This window comes from Colias philodice, chromosome 1 (genome assembly GCF_061535455.1).
Source record: "Colias philodice isolate Cphi_HAF_F1 chromosome 1, ilColPhil1 Martin Lab GWU primary, whole genome shotgun sequence".
Taxonomy (NCBI): domain Eukaryota; kingdom Metazoa; phylum Arthropoda; class Insecta; order Lepidoptera; family Pieridae; genus Colias; species Colias philodice.
Genome location: NC_143086.1, coordinates 16,106,496 through 16,133,364, shown reverse-complemented (window position 1 = coordinate 16,133,364; position 26,869 = coordinate 16,106,496). Strand labels below are relative to the sequence as shown.

At 35.5% G+C, this 26,869-nt stretch overlaps 2 protein-coding genes across 3 annotated transcripts in view; one reads left to right on the top strand and one right to left on the bottom strand.

Annotated features, from left to right (window-relative positions):
• Positions 1 to 26,869, top strand: part of Sh (Potassium voltage-gated channel protein Shaker) — a 171,703-nt gene that overhangs the window by 182 nt on the left and 144,652 nt on the right. The window lies entirely within an intron of this gene.
• Positions 24,079 to 26,741, bottom strand: LOC149491543 (uncharacterized). Its single transcript, XM_089695216.1, has one exon. The coding sequence runs from the start codon at positions 26,621 to 26,623 to the stop codon at positions 24,200 to 24,202; it is 2,424 nt and encodes an 807-aa protein (XP_089551342.1). The 5' UTR covers positions 26,624 to 26,741; the 3' UTR covers positions 24,079 to 24,199.

Here is a 26,869-nt window from a genome sequence, read left to right as displayed (position 1 = left end):
ATTTGTTGCAAAACCATTGTTACGAAACTTAAATCGCTTCTGCAATGCGAATTGCGTTTACGATTAATTAGGGCTCAGTTGTAAGTGTTGAATTTGTCCAACTAGGCGATTAATGTCAGAATTATTAAAAATGAGATGGCCAATTTGTTACATTAAATATAGATTTTCGGCTGTTTGAAATGACGCCAAGATATCGGTAGAAAGCATCATCTACACATCGATTAATGTCACAAAATGTAGCCGTTAAAGTTAAGATAGTTCTGCGTCATATTTTACGATAATTTATTAATCTTTTACCACTTTTATTTCAGTGATAACTGGAGTTTTATTTTTGTATAGATCACACAGGAGACGATATGACATTTTATGTAATATTCAACGCGTTCTTGACTAAAAATACATTAATACGTCTACTTTCAAATTTCCCTCCGTTGTTCGTGCATTGTGTCACGGGAGTCAAGATAGCAAAGCCTCGTCGGACAGTTTCACGCTAAATAATCTAAAATCTTAAGGAGAAGAGCTGACTCAGCAACTTCAGCTATTAAACTTTCTCACTGGACTGTAATGAAAGACGAAGATGAATTCTCTTCAATAAACTGTACTGTATAAATTATGAAACGAATCAGCGCTAAGCCAAAATTAAAGTGACGTTAGCGAAACGCTGGATAATGTAATTATCACATTAACCAAATGTAAAAACTTTTCCGGGTTTAGTACTCTCGGTTATAAAGAAACCTTAACAACTTTAAAAGCAGAAAAAGAAAGCACAGCATACAATAGACGTGTTAAAAAATGTATGCGGTTATGTACGTTCTGTAAAAAGGCCTGTAGGCTGTTGTTATTTGCAGTGCAAGCCATATAAATGTATTGTTTTCATTGTCCAGATTGCGTCTATAGCTTCTGTAGATTACATTTTATCATAAAATGAATGAAATTTAACAAAAACACCCGCACAATATGTCTCTAGTAGGTGGCAGAATCACTTTGATATTGACTAAATATTTTTTTTATTGAGCAAATTGCGAACCCTTTATACCTAGCTACATTTTAATTTGCATGCTGATAAATGGAACCTGATAAACAGAAAACATTTTAGCGTCCATTTTTCTTCGCTGAGAAGCGATGGATGCATTTCCGCCAACTTAAGTGAACGACCAAATGAATTTCTCGCCCCCATTTCGACGCCAAATATCAAGGCAGCGTGTTCCGGCCTAAATTCAGATATGTGAACTTGACGCTCAGCTGCTTTCTTCGTATTCATTAATTCGGTGATGTGTGCCTTAATTATTACATGAATGGATCGAACAGTTGACTAGACGGCTCGAATTACGATTTGTTAGTCGAGGGAATAAGAATTTAAACTCGCGTGATAAATTGAATTTCATTGTTCTCTTTGTAAACGGTTTTTATATCAATCAGCACCGGAAGTTTGAAAAATGGAATGACATGATCATAACTTTGAGCTGGGGAGACGTGAACGATAAAAAAAAATATATTTTCCTGTGTAGTCAAATCAGAAAAGGTGATAACGTTGAAACGTTAGACGGTTACAGTGAATGAAAAAAAAAGAGCAGTCAGTGAAGCTGAAACCGACTAGGCAGAACCATTTACATAATCATAACAAAAATAGACAGTAAAAAACATTGAACCAAAAGAACTGCCTTTATAAACGTAATGTATTCTATGAATCCTCTAATCATGCAGCAAATTGAACGAAGAAAATTAATAGGTAAAAAATACTCAATTATATAATAGACTTTGCTTTGAAATCAATCTATGTAATAGAAAAAATGCACCGATCTTTTAGCCGTGCAATTTTTTGCAGCTGAATAATCACCTGACAGGATTGCTTCTATAATAATCGTATTAATATGAGCGCATGAAATGATCAATTTATACCGTACTAGTTATTAGCAAAAGGTTTATGCATCTATTGTTTATTCGGAGGGATATATATAAAACATTGTAGACCTTTGATAAAAATATTAATATGAATCTATAGAAATACACGCTTTAAACATCTTAAGCAATCTCAAAATAACCTTTGTCAACAATTTAGTATATCGGTCGTATTAAATTCGTGCTCGAGAAAATCTAGTCGGGTAATCATCTTTTTCAGAAGTTAAACGAGGGGGTTCATTTATTTTATCACTACAATTGACCTCGTGGTAATGGAAAAGAGCCAAACTTTGAGCAATTTTTAAAGATTTAAAACCGTAACCTAGAATTGGTCACATTGTGATAGTTACATCCATAATTCATATTTAACTTTCGTTTATGACCGTAATTTCGTATAGTTCAAATTACTTCAGATAATGGCCAGTATTCAGATCTTAAGAAATTGTTTTAAGTTTGTGCTAGTAGCATTTCGTATGCGGCTTTTCTTGCGTGTACGTCAGCTGTTCCTCACAAATTTCCCTATTTCACCCCTTCCGAGCTTTCTTTTTACGACAAAAAGTAGACGATGTCCTTCTGAAGAATTTTATGCGTTAAATCTTAATAAGGAGACGAGAGTTAGTTTTGTGTTTATAATATTATAATGCATAGTGCTCTGTTAATATATTTTAGTACGTAATATAAACACTTATGAAGAACGCCACATTAGGTAACCTAACATGCAATCCTGACAATAAGCCGAGTATTTGGCAGTCTGACATTTAACCACAGGACTTTAAAATCTAAATGTACCTTTATAATGCTCATCATAGACAGAATTTTATCATTTTTGGTATCGCAAAGCTTATATTTAGTTTTGGGCGAAATATTATCAAACTTATACATGATTTTACTAAATTGACTAGACAACAAAATATAGAACACCTCACTCTGAAATCATATAAAAATTAACCTTAATAATTTTTACCCTCAAAATTTACCATCAAAATAAAAATTTTACACTGCACATAATATAAAAATCATAATAATGGGGTTCATGAAATATTTAAGTGACGATCGCCCCTTGGCCCAGATATTTCATGTTGATTAAAAGGTGCATCTACTGTCTTTAAAATTTTGCATGGTCCTAAACTTTTGTTTCTCCCTAGTTTTTATGAGACACGAAGTAAAGCTTTGCCGCAACTTCTGAATATTTAGTGACTTGTTTTGTGATTGTATTTTTTCACGGAAGACTACAGATAGTGTATATTACAACAACAACAACACAATTTACTTTTAACTTTAGCCTTAATTTGAACGTAGTTAATTTACTGGGAACAGCATAAATCGAATATATATTTGGAATTGCCCTAGTATATTCTATTGTTTTGATTGAGAAGATAAATACTAAACCGCAAAAATAATATATGCTTATGTGGTACAACAATATCTATGGTCCGGGAGCCAGCAGCAGATTTTATGACCAAGTTCCTCTCAAGCGGTAATTAGTAAAATGCATCAAAGTATAGTATTATGAAGCCTCGTGAACGTCAGCTGGAGCTCGGTTGGGGGGAAGAGCGGTTGTAGCCTCCCGTATCAGCTGACGGTTTTTCCACCAAGATACAGCCAGCTGACATATATATTTATCCACAGTTACATATAAGCTATCATCAGGTAAATTTTTGTTTGAGAGGAAATAACGGAAAATAAATTTTTCTTTAAATTTAACTTTCATGTTCGAGACACCAGCTGACGTATAATACACCATGTTGTAACCAGCTGACTATTTTTTTTCGTTGAGATATTGGGTTAGCTACAATTTGACAAATTTTTAGCTGAGAGGAAATGAATGAATGAATGTATTTTTTTTCCTATGTGCGTGGGAGGCTACAACCGCTCACCCCCCCAACCGAGCGCCAGCTGACGTTCACGAGGCTTTATAATACTATACTCTCATGCGTCTGACGAATTATCTCTTGAGAGGAAATAGTTAACCAAATTTGCACCTGGCTCCCTAACCACTAGGTACGTTGCAGAACGCCATCTAGTTTCAGACTAAATAAAGTTTGTATTATGCAGTCAAAACTTACACGTCTTGTTATTTAGATTTCTATGCTTACACTACTTACACGGCATATTTTTATTATTTTATGAAATTCACACTTCATGTTATTTTTTTATATTAAATTGCACAAATTAAAAACCAATATAACAGAACATCAAACGTTTTAATATGAATTAAATAAAATATGTATTAAATCAAACATCAGCTTATTTCCAGTGATGAGTCGAGGGAGCAACCTTGAATGCAATAGTCCGCATCATTCACCACAGCATGCCTATAACTAGTTGTCCTTCGGTTTATAAATATATATAGACTAGAAAAGCACCCGGGCCTAATTGAGAAAAGGATCATTCCAGCCAAAAACTAATCCAGCTCTCCATTGTTATAAAGCAACAAACATCACATCTAACAAACTTTCACATTTATAATAGTAATTAGCAGAACTAGGCGCTCTCCCTAGACAGCAATACAAACGAAGTCGCATACAATAGCTAGTAATTAGGTGACAGCTTGATACGTTTCAATCTATCCTTCTATTTAGCCCACATTGCACCAAATCCCCGAGCATCGAATTTCTCATTAAGGCTATTAATACGGTAATTTAGTTTCCTTCGATCAGATATCTGGGCAATCTATACTAATATTATAAAGAGGAAAAGTTTGTAAGTATGTATGTAAGTATGTATGTATGTATGTATGGTTTTCACGCAAAAACTACTGGACCGATTTCAAAAATTCTTTCACCATTAGAAAGCTGCATCTTTACTGAGCAACATAGGCTATATTGCATTTTCAAAAAAATTAGAGATCCTTACCAAAAATGCAATAATGTAACCCAAGGTGTAAAAAAATCCTCAATAAAACTTCTGTCATCGCGTGCGCTGCGGAATCTATTGAAGATAGAACAAAAAAATGTTCTACGGTATTATAGAATGGATCAATATCTACAAGAAAGTCCGCGATACCATATGTCCATCTTCAGTAGTTATGTTACTACAACAACTTTTTTACGTTTTCAAAGTAAATAGAAGTGCCGACAGTAATCAAACCATGTTATCCATACACATATATTAATCCTTATCCCATTAAATGATGTTTTATTATAGACTGTTTCAATACCAGCAAAATACTTTTTAAATGAAAAGAATTGGATATTCCATTCAAAAGATATAACGAATTTAAAAGTGTCAATCTACAGAAAATAGTAGGTATACTGTTCGAGCAGGCCGTAGTGCGGGGGTCACGGAGGAATTCTACCAATATGCGTCTTGACGGAACACAGTGGGGTTTTGGTCGGTAGGAATCCGACATAACCCACGGCCTCTCCCCTGGAGGCCGTGGGTATCTATGAAAGATTTCCCCACTAAAACAAAAAAAAAAAAGGCCGTAGTGCGGGACGGGGTAAAGGTGATTTTCATGTCCGACCTATAGTAGACTTTTCACTGTAAAGATATCGCTATCTATGCGGGTGAAACCGCAGGGCATTGCTAGTACTTAATAAACGTAATCTGTAATCTACGTTATCGGTCTTTGGAGTTAAAGTTTTTGTCACAAAACATATAATTTATAATGGCTTTACACGGTTCAAATAAATATTAAATACCGTGTAATCCGTTCATTGACTAAACAGCGTTACAGAAACTTTGATTCGAAAGGATGTTTCTTGAATTATATCTGAGTAATGAATTTGTATTGAGGAAAGTGCTCTTTACAAATATGACGGAAAGTTGTCCGTAGTTGTTAGATTTGACGACTTCATAATGTAGATAATTATTAACATCAAAGAATATCTAATTAATTATCTGACTAAGTAGTACTGAAATTTTTCTCTCTTTGATTGGATAATTTAATGCGTTATTCGAGTACTGCTTATATAATACGATCGTCTATTCATTTATACTTTTTGTAGAAAAATCTGTCATTTCACCATTAAAAATAATCCGTCTTTTTAAATCCGTCCCTAAAGCTTAAGTGATAACAAAGGGTTAGTCAATCGTTTACTTAAGTGTAAGCCTCACCTTTGTAATGAAAACTCTTATAATTAATACTTCTAAAGACTTTTTAAGGGGTATTTAGTCCATCAGGCCAGTGTAGCCTAGAAATTAATCAGGTTAGTTAGCCTCTCGACACTCCGGGTTGACATATTTTACAGTGTGATGAATAGTTTTTCAAAGCTAATGTCACTTATAAAAATATACTTTTATAATCATGACCCATCTCCAGTTATGTAAATCTTGGAGCGATTGATCTTATCCGAGGATATAAAGTTCAAGGTTTATTTCGGACTCTTGCTTTATACTATTGCGAGATTTCTATTGGAAATGGAAATTGCGTGAACAGCTTGAAATTATGGAGATTATATAATCGTTTAAGCGTTAGTCCTGCGCTTAGTATCGTCTGTATCGGATTTTCGCCCGGCTAGAGCTGCAAACAATCAATAAGAAAATATTTACAAAACAATACGAGAGTTATCAAAAGTAAATAAAATATGTGTGTAACTTGTCGGTAAACAAACACAGAAAGTACAGGGATTTCAATATTGCTTACACAATTTGTTTTTACCTTAAATAATTATTTGAATATCTTATGGAATCCCACCTATTTTGACGTGACAACGTCTTATAATACGATAGAGCCGGCTTCACGCACGAAATAACATGACTCATGCGGCGTTACCTCGCTCTGAGGCGTTCCATGGCTTGAAGTGCAAACAAGAGCGCGGAACGAGCGACAAAGAAGCACAAATCGGACGTGGTCACGTTCAACTATCGTCATTACCGACTTTACAGACAACCAATTTTTCTGTCTGTCTAAAATTATAATTTGCTATTATTATTATGCTTACTTATTCAAACTCAAACATTTATTTATTAAATTAGACTTCTTCGAGAAGCACTTTTGAATCGTCATTACATATTTTTAACCACCGATTCGGATAGCAGTATCTATGGAGAAGAACCGACAAGAAACTCCATAGTTGCTCTTTAATTAATGCACGTACCGTCTCCTTATTAATGCTTCCTAACCATTTACAATATAAACCACATTTTAAGAGCCTGTTCATCATTCTTCTTTGACAAATCCTCTAACCAGTGTATCTTACTGATAGATGCGGAATGTAGTCTTCAGAATACCACTTAAAATTGCCTCACAAGGGCCCATCATTTATCGTCCAGCCACAACCCCGCTCCTTAGATGTTATAGACCCCTGTCCTTACTTCAATATCTTCTCGTCTAGTGAAATACATTTAGTGATTAAATTTTTATCTAGCGTGTCGCCGTCACAATCTCTTGGTTACTTGTGTTATATTTCTGGATTGAATTTTTCCGAAATACGACGAAGATGGTAAGGGAAACGTTTCAAATTAAATGGAAAAGGATTTATTTAATACATACAATTTTTGTAGGAAATATAATACAATTTTTATTTGAAATAAAAGTTGTTTAAAAACAACTCAATAATGTTAATATAAAATATCTGAGATAATATTTATTTTATTTTGGCCAAAAAAAAACAAAATAACAGTAGTTCTGTGATTCATAAATAATGTGAATCAAGTTTTAAACAATAGGTATTTCAATTTATTCAAAATATTTAAACAGATATTTTTAAAGATAAAATAGCTAGAAAGGGTGAATAATATGATGGGGTGGAAATTGTTCAAAACCATGAAACTCGCGTGTTGTATTTTATAGCCTTGCAAGCTGTCAGTGGAAACATTTCTTTGTTTTTTAAATATCTAATCTAACAAGTAATTTAACTGATATTATGGAATTCCACAATTGCGAATTCGGTCTTGGAAATGTAAAGTAACTATTTATGGAATTCACAGTAATATTGTATCCTCATCATAACAATGTCTCTACGTCTGTTTAAGTAGCGCAGATGAAAATCGGATTCGGATTTCTGATTAAATACGCCTTAAACTTAATTTAAAACTCTTCTAAACTCTTTTTATTTCAAAAAATATCTTTCTTAAATTCGAAAGTTAAACGACATACACAAGATTAAACTCCTTTCCAGTAATAACAAATGTGCTACGAGCTAAAAAGGCGGTTAAAATTACAAACGTGCTTAAACGATTTTTCACATTAATACGTTTTGAATCACATTTCTATCGAATGCTCGAGTGGCGATATTCGAAGTTAGTTTCATGGTACTGATTCTCGCTCCGAATGTACGATTCGAATTTCCAAAATTACATTGCTTATTTCGTTTGAATACAGAAGCGTCATTTCTAATATAGGAACCAGTGTACCTCGAATAGAATTAGCACCGCAACGACCAACATCTGTGAAAATCGGCTTTGATTCGTCGGCGTCCTTTGTTGATGCTCACCCCATGCCGTGTGACATTTAATAAGATCTTGTAAATCACTTTATTCTTTGTTATTTTCATGCCGCCCTGTTAATTGTGTTATTTGATTTAATTTATTTTCCGGCTCCCGTCTTTGTTTCACTGAAATATTTAATTGTGGAAATAATTTATCACTCATTTTCCTTCTTCACAAAACCCATGTTTAACGGAACACTATTGGATTCTCAAAGTAGGAAAGAAATAAGACGGAGTAGACATAAATAAATAGCAACCAAACTTTTATTGCTCGGTTTCTGAAGCTTTAAACGGACGTTTTAAAGATTTTCGCGTAGTAAATTTAGTAAGCCTGGCTTTAAATGTTTATCGCAGTTCGCCTTATCCAGGCTAAACGTGACGTGTATCTTTTTAGCGTAGGCCACCTGCCATGTGCACCGCTCGCGAAATATGTCGGGCGTAAAGCCGCGTCCCAACTATTCGATGTGGTGCATCCAAATTTTAGACACAAAAACATTTTTGTTTGAAACGAACAAAGGAACCGTTGACCTGTTATTCTAAGCTCCATCGAATCCATTTTTTCCAAACATAGTGCAGTTCAAAAATCCTAAACCTTAGAATTTATTATAATAGCAAAGCTTTCAGGCTTCTGAAGTTTAGTTCAATTTACTTCAACGCGAATATCAAAGCTTCACCAATACATTAAAATAATATTTCGCATCTAGTGAAGTAGGCCTCGGGAAATTCTTATTTCTACCGCTAACTCCTTACAAACTGGAGCAATGAAGCGCCTACATGCCATTCCACACCGCACTTATTAGAAATGTGACTTATCGATGGCATTTTAAATCATAGCTTGAGAAAATTCTTGTACATTCTGTACGTATGAAACGTGAATAGTGGAATGTTCGAGAAAATTTTTTCGTGTGATTTATGGACGTGGCTTTCGAAAGATTCTTCAGTTTGGGCAGTAGATATATAAAGTTTCGCCCACGGTTTGGATCGCACTTCAAAATGCGAGAGCGAAATTCTTTCATATCCAAATTTATATTGCCTATTAAACTTCCTGGTCGTATACTTGAAAGAATGGACATTTTTATCCCAGATCTTATACTTCTTCTTCTAATAAGTACGCACAATCGATTTTTTTTTTATATTAAGTCAAACTTTATTTAAACAGATATAGGAAGAAAAGTCAAGCACTATTTCTTATACTTCCAAATAAAACCTAGTCCCAAAAATGACAAAACTTGATTCGATAGGTTTGCCCTGTCATCGCCAGTTCAAATTATTGGAACAGAAATGGAGCGGCTTCGTTTAAACATTCTGTCAGTGACTGATCACCGGAGTAATATGTCTATGTCTGGATCTGTGGTGCTCTAGTAATAGCAGTATAATTGTTAGTGGAGCTAGATGACTATAAAATTACTAGGTATCTGGAATTAATATCTATGTATCACGTTTACTTTTATGGAGAAACATAGAACAATTTTTTTAGTATGGCCATTAATTAGTAGGTATCATTGAGAACTTCTGTTATAATATTAGTCATGACTTTAAAAAATAGACTTCCCCTAATGCAAATAAAACTATATTTGAAATTGAATAGTAATAAATCAATATAAAAGTCTCAATAAAATGTCCGTAGCATATGCAAAAGCGAATGTTCATTTTTCTGTCATTCCTCTAATTTTCCTGTACGAGTTCTCGCCATTCTTCCGTATTCGCCATCGACTGTATGCTAACAATGCAACCAATAATAGTACTTGGTACATTTATAATAAGACTGAATATAGAACGTCTTTTGAGGCTTTACTATTGTGATAGATTTATTATGTGCTAGCTGTTCGCCTCAGCTCCGCTCGGGAAGAGATTTTTTGTGACCTTTCGTCGTCGTCGTCGTCGTGTCAGCCGTGGGACGTCCACTGCTGGACAAAGGCCTCCCTCAGGGTTTTCCACCACGACCGGTCACCGGCGGCCTGCATCCAGCGGCTCCCTGCCACTCGGACCAGGTCGTCTGTCCATCTTGTGGGTGGACGTCCCACGCTCCGTCGTCCAGTACGTGGTCTCCATTCGAGAACCTTTCTGCCCCAACGGCCATCGGTTCTGCGGGCTATGTGCCCAGCCCATTGCCACTTCAGCGTGCTAATCCGGCGAGCTATGTCGGTGACACCGGTTCTCCTACGGATCTCCTCATTTCTGATTCGATCTCGTAGGGAAACTCCGAGCATAGCCCTTTCCATAGCACGTTGAGCGACGCTGAGTTTTTGCACAAGGCCCAGGGTTAGAGACCACGTTTCTGTACCGTATGTCATCACCGGCAACACACATTGCTCGAAGACTTTGGTCTTCAGGCACTGAGGGATTTTGGACGAAAAGATGTTATGTAACTTCCCGAACGCTGCCCATCCGAGTCGGATTCGACGATTGACCTCTTTCCCGAAGTTGGACCTGCCTAATTGGACGGTTTGTCCGAGGTAGACATATTCGTCAACAACTTCGAGAATAGAGTTTCCAACAGAGACCGGAGTGGGCACAACATGGACATTTGACATGATTTTCGTCTTGTCCATGTTCATGCTAAGGCCCACTTGTTGTGAAACTCTGTAGAGGTCATCGAGCATTGTATTAAGGTCTTCCAGGGATTCTGCCATGACTACGATGTCGTCGGCAAATCGAAGATGAGAGATGTACTCGCCATTGATATTGATGCCAAGTCCTTTCCATTCTAGGAGTTTAAAGGCATCTTCCAAAGCAGCGGTAAAAAGTTTTGGTGATATCACGTCTCCTTGTCTGACACCGCGCTGCAAAGGAATCGCCCCTGTACACTGTTCTTGTACTCGGACTGACATGGTGGCGTGTTCGTACAAACTTCTCAATACTTCAATATACCGATAGTCAATGCGGCACCGCTGGAGAGACCTTAATACGGCCCAGGTCTCGATCGAATCGAAGGCTTTTTCATAGTCCACAAACGCTAAGCATAATGGCAAATTATACTCCTCGGTCTTCTGTATAATTTGCCGCAGCGTATGGATGTGGTCTATGGTGCTAAAGCCTTTACGGAAACCGGCTTGTTCGGGAGGCTGGAAGTCATCTAACCTGCGTTCGAGACGATTCGTGATAACCCTTGAAAACAGCTTATAAACATGACTCAGAAGTGATATCGGTCTGTAGTTCTTCAGTAAGGTCTTGTCTCCCTTCTTGAAGAACAGTACGACCACACTCCTGCTCCATGCTTCAGGCGTTGTGCCCTCGAGTAGAACGGAATTAAATAGCCTCTGGAGCATTCTGAGGATTGGTTTTCCACCCGCTCTCAGAAGCTCAGAGGTGATTCCATCCTCACCCGGCGCCTTGTTGTTCTTAAGCTGTTTCAGAGCTATCCTAATCTCGTACAGGCTGATGTCCGGGATATCTTCGGTGAAATGTCGGGTTAGTCGGGCTCTTGGGTCTTTCGCCGGACCAGAAACAGGCTTGGCAACTGAGGTGTAAAGCTGCCGGTAGAATCTCTCGACCTCTCCCAAAACCTCTGACTTGGCCGACACCACTACGCCACGATCTGTCTTCAGCTTCGTCAGCTGGCTCTGCCCAATAGACATATCTCTTGCAAACACTTTCGAGCCTTGGTTTCGCTTAATCGCTTCCTCAATACTTGCAGTATTAAAGGAGCGTATGTCGTGTCGCAGAGATTTCGATATCTGTCTATTGAGCTGCCTATATGACTTAGCATCTTCAGATGTGCGCAGTGGCATAGAGCGCCGGTCTGCCATAAGTTTGAGAGTTTGGTCTGAGAGTTTTTGCGGATTTGTTTTACGCCGGGTCTTAAAGTGGGACCCAACCGCGCGGATAGTTTCTACCAGCCTGTTATTTAGATCGTCCACAGAAACGCTACTGTCGAGGCAAGCGAAGCGATTTTGGAGTTCGAGTTGAAAGCTCTCGGGGTTTTGGATTTGCGCATGAGAAGGACGGAGCGTAGACTTCATCAGACGTGATCTTTCACGTTTGACATTAATATTCAAGATGCCTCGTACCATTCGGTGATCGCTTCCGGTTTTCACCCTATGGATCACGGAGACATCTTTGAATATTTGCCTTTTCGTGGTCATAATGAAGTCTATCTCATTTTTTGTCTTCCCGTCGGGGCTGAGCCAGGTCCACTTCCTGTGGGTCGGTTTCTGGAAGAAGGAGTTCATCATAAAAAGACCTTCCTTCTCCAGAAAGTCAGCTAGTCTCTGGCCCCTTGGGTTGCGCTGCCCAAATCCAAATTGCCCCACTCTCAACTCATCATCGCCTCTCTTACCCAGCTTTGCGTTGAAATCTCCCATCACAACATTGAAGTGGGTTTTCGAGGTATGTATGGCTCTACTTACGTCCTCATACATAACTTCCACTTCTTCATCGGAGTGAGCCGAGGTCGGTGCGTAAACCTGTATGACCTTCAACGAATATCTTTGAGATATTCTGAGTATAAGGCACGCTACCCTGCTCGACACACTCTCGATGCTTACGATGTTGTTGACGAGAGATTTGTGAACGATAAACCCGATTCCACCTTGGGACTGTTGGTCGCCCTCCCGGTAGAAGAACAAATTACCAGACGTCAACGTTATCGTGTCCTCCCCCTGTCTTCGGACTTCAGATAACCCTATGACATCCCATCGTAATTTGCTCAGTTCCTCTTCCAGCTCAACAATCTTTTCATCCGTCCTCAAAGTGCGTGCATTATATGTTACCAGGGCCAGGGGTCGTCGGGAGTGGTAGCCGGATCTCATCCGGTGATTCTTAGCACCCCTTGCCCCGCCGTTACCATGGCCGCTACCGTAGCCAGGAATAGCGGGGCTGCCGGGTACTAGGGGCCTGGTTGAGGGTGTACTCATCATGAGGGGTATGATGCCATACTCGCCACGCTTGGCAGGCGGGTTGGCGAGCGCAGTGGATATTAATGTCTAGTTAAGTCGCGGAACGCTGCTGCCCGTCCCGGTTAGGTATCCCTTAGTCGCCTCTTACGACACCCACGGGTAGAGATGGGGAGGTGCTATTCTTAAACCGGCACCACACGGTCAACCACGGTTGTGACCTTTACACATTATTAATTACTAGCGGTCCGCCCCGGCTTCGCCCGTGGTACCTACATATTGTTTACGTTTTTTTTCATAAGAACCATCCTCGTACTTCAAGGAATAGATTCCGCAGCGCACGCGATGATAGAATTTTTATTAAGGATTTTTTTTACCTTTGGTTACATTATTGTATTTTTGGTAAGGATCTCTATTTTTTTTGAAAATGCAATATAGCCTATGTTGCTCAGTGAAGATGCAGCTGTCTAACGGTGAAAGAATTTTTGAAATCGGTCCAGTAGTTTATGTGTGAAAACCATACATACAAACATACATAATTACAAACCTTTCCTCTTTATAATATTAGTATAGATATAGATTATTAGATATTAACACGCTTTTATCTCCTTCACCTGTATGTTGTGTGCTATTTTATTTATAGACGACTCCTTTTGACTTGATTTTGACCCACTTTAAACGGCCAGCTATACTTCAAACTTTGTACACTCATCAAGGAACGGTGACAAAATAAGAATTTTATGAGTGTTTCTTATTATCCTGATTAGTTTCGCCAGGATTTCATAATTTCCTCTGGATACGAGCTATTGAACCATTTAGTTGATTTTATCATAACAGCGTGTTTGTTAGTTCTTTTAAATATATTTATCATTTTTTTTTAATTACTATTGTCTTAGTTCACGCGAAGGTAAATGCATTATAATGCATAGTTATACCTAGAATCGCTAAAATCCGTTCAGACATCCTTGAGTTATAAGTGGTATAACCATAATTCTAACAAACACATTATTAAACATATCGACTATCTTTTATACAAATTTAGCACAAGAAATCCCACCCTTTTAAAATTTATAGATACACCCACAAAACACCATTTGTGTTAAAAGATTATTGAATCAAAACGATATATTCTAACAGTGACCTCTTTACAGCCGGGGGACAGGTTTATCCCCAAGTGACATGGTATTGAATAAAAGTGAAATAATCTGTCGGTTATATGGGACCGTGGGGGAAAACTAGTGCAGATTTAGACGTGTTTATATTTATTCATTCGATATGTCAGTGTGTGTTAACCCAGGTAGACTTTTATTAGTTTAATTAAAGCTTAAACACAGTATGGTATGTAACTTTAATGACAGGAAATTAAATATACAATTTGTTTAACAAATTCGTAATAATTATAATTTATATAAGTATAAGTTTAATATAGTATGTAAGAACGTGGTTGATATATTACATTGATATAGACGGACAACAGACCCAAACTTCGATACAAGATGAGATTGTTATGTTTCGGACGTCCCAATTTAACAATATGACACTATAACTTCGTCTCTCTGTACTTAATATTGCAAATAAAATAGAAACGTTTTAACACTTGTAGCGAAATAAACTTAAATACTATGCCACAAACGAGAAGATTTTAGAAATGTTCACTGGATTTTTTAAACGTTTTATCTTGGAATGAGAAGAATGACGGCAAATATTTATTTGTAAATAGCTATACGCATAAAATGAATTATAAAAAATAAACGATAGCCAGCCACTCAGTACAATGTCACTGATTTTCGGTGGAGGCCTATAAACGTACTTACACTGTATGCTGTCATGCTTACACTGCACTGTAAACGTTCTTAAAACTGAAGAATAGTTACCGCTGTTTATCCTTTTTGTCGCTTTATTAGGTATTATAACTTTCAATCTCCGAATACGACTACTTAAAATCAATGGGCAACTGCATAGGTACTCGATCTTATTTCCGTTAAATCTAAAGGGGTTTAGAAGAATATTTCATGCACAAATAAATGCAAAACTTTGAATAAAAGCATGTTTGTTAGGTGCTCAATCACGCCGGAACGGATTTCGCTAAACTTTGTTACAGAGATAGGTTATAGTCTGGAATATAACTCTAACTTTTAACCACACTCGCAAATCGGCATTTGGAAGTTAGTATATAATATTTATAAACGATCTCATAAATTTACACTGCAATAAAAACATTTTACGGCATTTAACAGGGCAGATAAACTAAACTGTAATAGCAGATCCGTTAATTTAATACGTATTGTAATGGTCGATTCGTTGTTACTGTTTTTATAGAATGGTTATAGGTTAAATCAGTGATACAAAGTGGCCAGGTTAAACCCCAGGGGTCCAAGAGAGACTCGACGAGGGTGTACGTTGGCAGTCAAAAATAATGGGGTTCCAAACTTTCAAATGGGGGATAAGATCTTCAACTAAATACATATATTTTTTTATTATTTATTTAAGGGAATGTGGTAGGTCATGGTTCTCAAACTGAACTACCTACATTCAAAACTTTTTTTATTCATGTCAATTATTACAAATGTTTATGAAAACTAATTTTTAACCCTTAATTGGGCGCGCCTACAAAGTTGCATAAGCGGTCGCGTGGGGTGTGTAGCACCCCAGAATTAGGAAATAAAATAAAATACGAAATACATGCAAAATCAGACTTTTATTAATTAGAACATTTGAACTTACATATTAAACAACTTTTAAACATTTTTAATATTATAATAAACTTATTTTTTTAATATGAAAAATATTTTTTACAAATCCTAGTTTTAACCGTTGCAATTTTTACAGACTACAATCATATGGTCATTGCACACATGTTTATGGCATTTAAAACATTCAGTCTTTGTTTTCCTGTCCTTACTTCTTGGACATACATGGCACCTTTTGTATGATTGCGATCGGCCTGCTTCAGAAATAGATTCTTGGTCCGAAATTTCATGCTGTCTTTTTAGTCGTTTTTGCAGCGGTCGTGGTAGTGTGGGTATGCTGGCTCTTGATATTTGGTGAGGTTTGACTAAATTAACAGCCAGTAACTTTAAAAATAGTCTTCGGGATATATTGGGGTCAATTTTAGATTTGTATATTACATAGGAATTGATACCTGTGATATTGAAAATATGAAAAAATAACACCATCGGCCATCTTTTGTTACGTCTTCCTACATTATAAGTGGCGCACATTTGGTCGTTCGTATCAACTCCCCTTTTAGTTTTATTATAAAAATGAATAATTTCGGGCTTTCTTTTCTCACCCTTTTAGTCCACGTGGCATTTTACTGGTAACCTAAAACAAAAATATCACAACATAACCTCAAAAATTTCAAAGTTTTATAATTGAACACTGTTAACATTGATCACTTGCAAAATACAATGTTTTAAAACAGAAATAATAAAATTACCAATTGGCCACTTACTCGGAATTTAGACCACACAAACAGTCACCTGGGGGGTCGTGCACCCCAAAAACGCTCTCCGAGCCCAACCGTCCACAACCGAGCGCCGCTCGCAACTGAATCGTGTACGTTTTACGTATTTACGAAGCTACCTGGAAGAACAGCGCGCTAAATTCAAATTTTAAAAAGTTGTGAGCCTGGAAACCCGCTCTGGGGTGTATGACACCCCACGCGACCAATTAAGGGTTAAAAACCATATACAGTATACACCCATTTGGCTATGTCGCTTCTACCGTAAGAATTAGCATAGAAATAGTAGTTAATTCTTCTTCAAAGTAGTAATAAACACGATACTGAAGAACATCTCAATTAAATAAACACAGAAAAATGGTTCCCTAAAAGACGTTATTTTCTAAAAAATTCCATTGAATATTCATCCATTCGCGTCAGTCGCATCAAGAGTTTGAAAGTCATGATCTTTATGAGTTATTGCATCAAGTTGGCGGACAATGGGACAAGTTGTGACGCTGACGACGCCAAGAATGTCCAATCTGTTAGAACTTTAAGCCGGGTTCACACAGAGCGAACAGCCTCGAGAAGAATTGCCTGTCGGTGTGTACGTGGCTTTACTCGGGCGCGCTACGAGCACATAAATAGAGCTTTGCGCAGAAATGCTTCGCGAGGCTGCTCGCTCTGTGTGTAGTGTGTACTCCCCTTAACGTATGCATTGCGAATATTTTTTGTATAATAATATTGTAGTGATTATTTTTGCGTAATTCGTATCAAGACTTAAGAATTCAAAACTTTTTATGGTAACTTTAACTAACAACTTGGTTTTCAAAACTACCCCAGTTACGGTCACTTCTACCGAGAAGAATCGGCAAGAGACTCGATAGTTCTTTTATAGAGACCGTACTACTCGTATGTTCTCTACAGAAGTTTTAAACTAACTATGTGTGTAACTAAACCACGAGCAAACAACTTTCTACTATACTATTCACTTCCTCCTCCTCTTTATAGGTGTTTTTTTAAGTTGTTTTTGCTTGAACTACTCCTATTACACATATTCTTATATCCTTAAGTATTTGAAAAGAGTTAACAATTCTCATTCTAAAGTGTTAATTAGCGTATCAAAGAAATTGCCACCCACACTTATTTCGCGATTATTTCATTAAATATTTCTTAATAAATATTGAATACATGTAATTATAAATTAAAAGTAAACAAAGTACATATTGCTAAATTATTTCAGAGCATTATGCAATGATTACTTTAACTGTACCCTTTACAAACATCTTTTGTTTTTTCAAATCCGCCCCAATTTTCGTAAAACTTGTTTTGACAATGTTACGCGGTGCAAGGCAAGATGACTTACTTTTGTTAATTTGTTTTGTGGTTTCTGAAGTTCTTTCTTTTATTAGACAAAGGGCATACAATTGAATGAAATATTACGTAATATATTGTTTTTTTTCCCTGGGAGTTGTTTTCTATATTGAGGTTGATTCTTTACTAAACTTTCCGGTCCAAATTATATGCCATTTGTATTGGCATGCCAGTGAATAGAAGCTACTTGGTTCGTACTTACACCCTTTGCTTGGCTAATGGGTTTTCAAAAAACAATTGTTGGAAAATAACAGCTTTAATGGCTTTTAAAGCGCTGCAGCATTACGTAAGAAAGTTTTGTTTGAATATTGGCTACAAACGGGTATAAACGATTTGCTATTTTATTGATTTCTTATTATGCTAAAAGGGTGATTTTCACAAATAATATATGATTTATATTACTATTTAGATTGTTGTAAAATACATAATAATTATGCTCTGCTCAAATATTTTACAATGAAAACCATCTGAATACCGAAGTTTATTTTTACTATTCATAACTATTCATTCCATATTTTCCAATATTTTTATTGCACGGCGGATTTATTTATGTTTCTTCATTTTAAATTTTCGTTTACTGCTTGAAATTTCTCAATACAGATTATAAACATTTGATAACATAATATAGAATAAATAAATATGTTTAGAAATAAATACACACTATTCAAACAAAGTAAATAATTAGTCTAAATGTTATATTTTTATCCGATTGCACCTGCAATTCAAAGTAAAATCTTCCCCCGGGAGAGGCTAGTTTGAACCTAATTGAACTGTGCCTAGGTTAGCCTTTAATTGAATTCTCTGCAGACTCCACTCTGGTTCCAATGCAAGTAAATAACGTGTGCATAGTTTTATCGAGTTATGGAGTTTTGTTTGGTGAAACTGTTATCTTTAACGTGACTAAAGGATTGTGAGCGTTATAGAGATACAGTTCACAGATAGAGAGACAGTTACAGATACAGTTATGTTTATAACTATATAAACATAAGAATTTTATACTCTTTGTGAACGCAAATAATTTAATTATGACTCGTATGGCTGTTTTATTGTTGAATACATAATCTTTTATCAAGTATGCATAAAATTAAAAAACACGATTAATGCTTAGTCATAGGAAAATACATTATTGAATATTTAATTCTTAACACAGCGGTCATACGCGTCCTGAAAAATTCTTGTATATCTTTCAGTGAAAAATACTATATAATTTTCTGATGTTGAGGTGGGTTGCTAACCATTCTATACCGCAAGTAGTATACCTACATCATTATCTTCTCTATGAACTAGGCGAGTTGTATACGAGTCCACTATGTTATTATTTATTTATTTATTTATTTTACAAAGGATAGCCAACAATTGTTAACACTAATTATAGACATACAAGGAAAATGCAATTTAACAAATCAAGTGCAAACAATTAATTATAGGCTACCACCACATGCCTTTAAAAACGGTTATGATTTAAGAACAAAAAAAAGAACTGATAGCTACACAAAATAACGTTTCACAATTATCAATAAAATATCTATTTAAAAAATAATGTCAGTCATATTAAAATAAAATCGGCATACAAAATTACAATTTTAAAATATTAAATTAAGATACATAAAAACCAACTTGAAAATTCATTTTTTATATAAATAATATCTAGTTACATAAATACATAATAATAATATTATTCATTTTCTAGTCTCGTACATTGAAGCCATGTTTTACACTCTTTTCAAACCCCGTTTTATCAATTGACAAACTTTTATATTAGAAGTGTATATACCAGTTGGCACCTATCATAACGATCAAATCATTGAAAATGCAGCCGTTTGCGTGGACTATTAATTCGTTGTCAGCTTTTTACAACTCCGTACTTATCATGTCAGATCGGGAGTGCTGTAAACATCGATAAATCAACTTGTTGTGTAGTACGTTGCGTCGAAAGTTGGTGCTTTTTGAGGTGGAAATTTTAGGGGTTTTTGGGCTTTAGGGAAAGGTTAATAAGATGACGGTGAGTTTGAAGCTTAAACTAAGATTACATCTGAGTCGAGTTTAATTGAAAGGTTCTTGTTGATATAAATATATTTTTGTACTTTTTGTGTTTAAGTTTGTCTCTGCTTTAAGTTCTAGACATTGACCATTAAATTGTTTAAAGTTTTCAATAACTATGTATTGCTTCAAAAAACGAGAAGCTAAGAAAAAGCACGTCAGAACATAAAATTATAAAGAAAAACAGTACATTCTCTTCAGATATTTGATATTTTGTGTACTAAAAGCAAAATATAAGAAAGTATCGTGAAATTAGTACAAGACGCAGGCTTTTCAGTAACAAGGCTTGATCTCTTCCAGACAGCCTTAAAATTAAATAAAGATTCAGTAGGCTTCAGAAACACGTGTAAAAGCTAGATAATGGAAAAGTACTTACTATTATATTACAGATAAAACTATAATAAGGTCTCTTTGTTTCTTAAAAACAATTTACTGTTCAATTTACGTTATATCAAATATAATAATTTTCTTTATTGTATAAAGCGCATGCAAGCGCAGCGCAAGCAATGACCCACAAAATTTCGCGTCATTTGTAACAGGATGGCGGTTCTACAGGGGTCTTAGTACGCAATGACAAAAAGAAAAATGATGGTCCGAACGCTGATACCGGATGCGTTAAGATACTGTAATATAAAATATAATATCTTAAGATAAAATATTATAGTATCTTCACCGTGTGTGACGCGCTTTAATCTTTTGTCAACTGTTTATTTGGCTTATCTTTCTCTAATTAATCGATATTTATTCCAATTTATTATATTACTTGAGAAACTAACATTACCACATTTCACCTACCAGACAACAACCTATTCTTACTTCTTAGTATTCAGGTAACACTTAATTTAAATAATTCTTCGAGTAGGTATAAAAAGACTATGTGTGCTGAGAACGATACCCAAATCGTCGCCTTACTCCATGGCGTGACGGTATCGCCATGACCTTGATATTTAAATCTCAACGCGCCTAAAGAAGTTTCACTTCAATACACTAAATAATTATACCAAGTACACACAATATACTCCAATCCAATGGAACAGCTACAAAGGCACTTTTTAAAAGCAGGCAGCAGATTGCATTTCTTTGTGAGCGGCCTTTAAATTCTCATTTTAATGATCTCACCACAGGCTTTGCGTCTACTTATCGCAAACACAATGATATTAAAGTCTTATATGTTGTAAGAAGGTTGTTTAATGGCGGCCTGAAGCGAACAGTTTTCAGTCATTTTTTATATGAGGACCATGTTTTGTGTGGGTTTTTGATGTTGTCGACTTTGGTGTAGTTATGTTCGTTAGTGTAGCACTTGGTAGCTTAAAATATGTTTAAAGAGTATTTGTTTTGAAGGCTTGGTGACTAACCAAATTTAACTGAATGAAGCTACTACCTAAATGCACATAAAGAGAGATCAGTGCAATGTGAGATGCAAGAACTGTAATATGTATGTTGCGTAATAGTCATAATACCAATGATTATTTTCAGAAGTAACCACTGCCGATGAATATTAGAAGTTTTTTTTAAAGAAAAATATATAGTTAATGCATAGCTTAGTGTGTATTTTCCTAAAAAGTTTGATAAATGTATTTCTTTTATGCTATAGAAATAGTTGTTCGATCAAAGTTACTCTAAGTTGGGGAAGTTTTCAGTCTATTTTCAAATGTGTTAATTGACGAAGAATTCTTAATGCCTCTAGCCACTTTATTCTATAATTGTACTTCCTAGAATAGATTCTTTCACTCGTTGTGTTCAAGGTTACTACTGTTTTGGACTTTATGACATTTCGATTTACATTATTTTCAAGTTAATTTCAATGTAGGTAATTATTATTTAAGAACAAAGAAATCTTGCCACCATTTTACGCTAAAAGTTTACGGTAACCAAATTTCGTAACAACCGCCGATATTCCGGCACCCCCGAACTCGGCAATTATTTCAAAGGGTTCCGTAATATATTTTAAAGTTATGAAACTTCAACTGGCCGTGTAATAGTTGATTTATGAAGTTGGAAGTAAGTGTAATGAACGGATGAGTTTTCAAAGACTAACTAGATCATTAATTTATTATCTCACTTTTCTATTAAGCGGGCAATCAAAATTTTCTTCATGGTTTTAATATGTTTATCTTTGAGTTGTTCTGTAAGCACCGACTAAGGTATACCTAGTGTTGGGCAAATGGTCATGTTTTAAATTTTAAATTTATAATAGCTGCTCTGTGCTCTGACCTTGTATGTCGGTCATTTCGTAACCATCGCTTTTTATTAAAAAAAAAAAGAAAAGAAATGTTCATTCCATAAATATAATAAAGTTTTTAAATATAATTGTATGGTAAACCTCTTAAATAAATTTCCTCATCTTAAACCCGTGTTTACACTACTATAAACATTAAAACAATAATCAAATAGGTCAGGATGCTTTAGTGCGACGCAATTACTAGCGAAAAGCGTTTAATTTCTAGATTAATTAACATTTTGTAGTACACTGCGTCGTTTACATTGCGCGTTGTATATGCACGTAATAAAAGTGCACATGTCAAGAGCGATGGACGAGGATTTTTATTTATTCAATCACGTTTTAAACTACAATTTTTCATGTAACGTCGAGTAATTGCTGTCAAAAGATTAAATACCGAGCGATGCACAGAATAAATTATTAATTTCTGTATTCACGATTAATGTTACACAATTTTCGAGACTGTTTCAGTTTATATGGATCTAGATTAACTGTTGTATGTGTTAATAGAATCAACGATTACTAGCAAGTGTGTGTTTTTTTTTGTAATGTTCACTTATTCTTAACTAGCTGTGCCCTGCGGTTTTACCCGCAGTGCTCCACTCCTCTTGTTCATTATGATGATGATATATATAGCCTATAGCTTTCCATGATAAATGGGCTATTTAACACCGAAATAATTTTTCAAATAGGACCAGTAGTCCTGAGATTAGCGCGTTCAAACAAACTCTTCATCTTTATAATATAGATGATATTCTGTAGCAGCCTGAACGTTTTGTTTTTACCAATATTGGAAAAAGGTTTCCTATTTGTTTGGTTTTAGTAATTTCTTTTTAACATTAGTATTGTAAACAAAAACATAATTGATGAATGGTGTTGTTATTGTGCTTATACAGGGTGTCCCACTGTTGGTATACTAAGCTCAAAGGAGGTTGTAGTTTTGCATATGCTCAGTACGTAAAAAATACTTATAAAATTCCAGACGCATTTTTTTTTTCAAATAGATGAATTCTTAAAACTCTATGTGTACACCCATAACAAGCAACCCGCCCAACTTTGCCACCAGCACGTGAGCTATCGTTTAAGATTATGTTTTCATAGACAAAATGCTCACATTAGAGAAGCTATATATTCCGGCTGCGCGAAGCTAGAGAAGAAAACATGAATTTTCAGGAAAAATGTAGCAAAAAATTTTTGACGAAATTTTGTTGTTGTTGTTGCGCCAAAACCCTCCAATCTTCAAATATTTCAACGTTTTAAATAATTACGAGTGGTATTCGTTTTTGATAAATCAGTAATGGAATTCCAATAACCAAGCTAATATATTTTATTTGTCAAACGGCGATTACGTAGCTACCATAATCAATATGGTGTGTTCTACTTTAAGTTCTAGTGTTTAACAAAAATGAATCTTATTTCCTTGAAATTAAGTGCCATTTAGAGCAGAATACGAGCTACAAATAAAAAATATTTTAACGGAATTTAAACTCGATTAATTATTCATTATATTATTTTCCCGACGTATCGCACACTTTGCAGCGAGCGTGTTCACGGGGAGACTGATTAATACAATGAATAAATCGCCTTTAAAATCCGTTAAAATCTTTAATTTCTAAATGTATAATACTCGCGTAAAATCAGACACTAGAAATTACTAGGTACATTTTATAATGTCGCAGAAGGGAATTTCATAGAGATTAAATAAAAATATTTACTGATAGCATAAATAAAATAAATAAATAAATAAAATAAAAAGCCTTTTATTTTCTACTTAAGCATTTTTTACAAGTTTCAATTATTTAAAACATTTTTTTTTAATCTATGATATACCTAGTTACATTTAGTTCGTAAATTTATACATTTAAAAGGTAAGTTTTGTTGTATTATATTATGTAGTAAGTATAGCCGTTCATTTGTTATTTAAATACAATTTTTACTTTATGTTATATAATTATGTAATTATGTATTATAATTATAATTATGTAGTTACATAAATATGTACATATTTATACACTTATATTTTCATTGTGCTTGTAGAAACCCCATATTGGGTAAAGGCCTCCTCCAAAGATGCCCAAGTTTCTCTGTCTTGTGCAATCATTTTCCAGTTTGGACCGGCAGTCCGTATGATCTCGTCTTCCCAACGAGTCACTGGTCTTCCTCTATTCCTTTTACCTATCGGGCCTTTCCAAAAAGTTACTTTCGTGGTCCATCTCTCGTCCTCAAGCCTCGCAACATGTCCAGCCCATTTCCACTTGAGTCTTTGTGCATAGTTTAAGGCGTTGGTGGCTTTGGTTATTGACCTTATTTTTGTATGTCGTACTTTGTCTATTTTCTTTATATTAAGCATGCTTCGCTCTAGTCCTCGTTGACATGTTGTGACTTTCTTTTTTAGGTTCGAGGTGAACTTCCAGGTCTGGCATCCGTACGTCAAACATGGTAGAAGGCTTGAGTTCATAACTTTCGTTTTTAAGAATGTAGGAAGGTTACTTTTAAAAATTTCTTTCATGCTCCAATATTTATTCCAAGTCTGTTGTACTCTTCTCTCAACTTCCGATTCGTTGTTTTTCCTATCAAAACTTATTCTCTTCCCTAGGTATATGTATTTATCGGTATAGTCCAGTGGCATTTCATTTATTGTTATTGGTCTTCTCCTACTGTTTGTCATTATCATGGTCTTGGTAAGATTCATCTCCAATCCCACTTTAATACTAGCTAGATGCAATGATTCGATCATGCGCTGTAGCTGAGAGCCAGTTTCGGAAAACAATACTATGTCGTCTGCAAATCTTAAGTGATTCAGATAGTCACCCTTTATGTATAATCCCGACCTGCTCCAGTCTAACTTGCTGATGATCTCTTCCAGGATGGCTATAAATATTTTTGGAGATAGCGGGTCGCCCTGTCTGACGCCTCTCTTTATAGGAAAGCTAGGTCCGAGAGTTTCTAACTTTATTCTACCCTTGTTATTAGTATATATGCTTTGGATGACCTTTATATACACGTCTTCTACTCCTTGCTGTTTTAAGCTTTCCCATATACTTGTGTGTGTTACCATATCAAATGCCTTGCGGTAGTCAATAAAAGCTATGTATAGTGGCCTTTGTTGTTCTTGGTACTTTTCTATTATTAGTTCAATTGTGTGGATATGGTCAGCTGTAGAGAATCCTTTCCTGAAACCAGCTTGTACTGTCGGCTGTTTTAATTCCAGTGTAGTACTGATTCTTTTATTAATAATGGATGAAAAGAGTTTGTAGAGGCTAGGTAACAAGCTTATTGGTCTATAGTTACCAATATCCTTAGGGTCGCCTTTTTTGTAAAGAAGAACGATATTTGATTCTGACCATTGAGAGGGTGTTTCAGAAGTTTGTAAAATTAGGTTAAATAGCTTTGTTAATGGTACTGCTAGTATATTGTGTGATATTTTGAGTAATTCATTTGTGATGTTATCGGAACCAGGGCTTTTTTCTAATTTCAAACTTTTTATTGCTTCGATGACTTCCATTTCATAGATTGGCTTCACATTACTATCAGTTACATTGGTGGATCTTGATATTGTATTTTGTTTATTATCGCTGTATAGTTTCCTGTAGAAGTCTGTGGCTACATTTATAATGTCAGTTCGTTTGTACACAGTTCTATCTAGTTTCTCAAGTCCTTCTATCCAAGTCCTGCTTGTTTTGAGATCCTTAAATGCCTTCTTTGTACTTCCTGTGTGTTTTAAGTGCTTTTCTATTGTATTTTTTCTATGTGTGGCGTAGTCCCTTTTTATATATTTATTTGTTATTTTGTAGAGAGCCGAGAGTTCGTTTTTCATTGATCTAGTTTTATTTTTTGTTCTTTGTAAGTCTTTTCTTCTTTTTAGTAAAAAAGCTGTGCGATCTGTTAGTATTCTGTGTTGTTTATGAGATTCTCTTCTATCTTTTCTAACTTTTTTCAAGCTCTGGATGATAGCGTCTTTTATCTTGTCGTAATAGTTTTGTACTGAGGTATTCTGCCAGTTTGTAGTTGGGTAGAGTAGCATTTTCTCTAGGTTTTCATTATATCTGGTTATTTCTTCTTTGTTCGTTAGTTGGGTTACAGACTTGTTTGTGAAATTGGCTCTGCTTTTCATTTGTTTAGAAATATTAACTGATGCTCTTATTAGCCTATGGTCTGACGGATAGTTAACGTTCATGACTTCAAAATTTTGAAAATATTTCCTTTGGTTGGATAGCATATAGTCGATCTCGTTTTTGTGTTGCCCATTCGGAGATCGCCAAGTCCATCTCCGATTATGGTTTTTCTTGAAACACGTGTTGATGATGGTTAGATTATGTTCACGAGCATAGTCCACGAGTCTCTGCCCTCTGTCGTTTCTTACGCCATAACCATGTTTCTGCACTGTGTGATATTCTCCTTCTTGGCGAGCACCGACTTTCGCGTTAAAGTCACCCATTAATATAAAAGTATTATATGTTGCTTGTATTGCCCTGTCAATGGTTTGGTAAAATTCCTCTATCTCTTCCTCGGTAGCGTTGTCAGTCGGTGCGTAAACTTGTATTATGGATAGCTTGAATCCTTGAAAATTTAAGTTTAAAATTGCTACACGATCTGTTAATCCAATGAAACTCTCTATGTTGTTTTTATGTAGCTTTTTTATAATGAAGCCTACTCCGTATTTACCGGGTGTGCGTCCTATGTG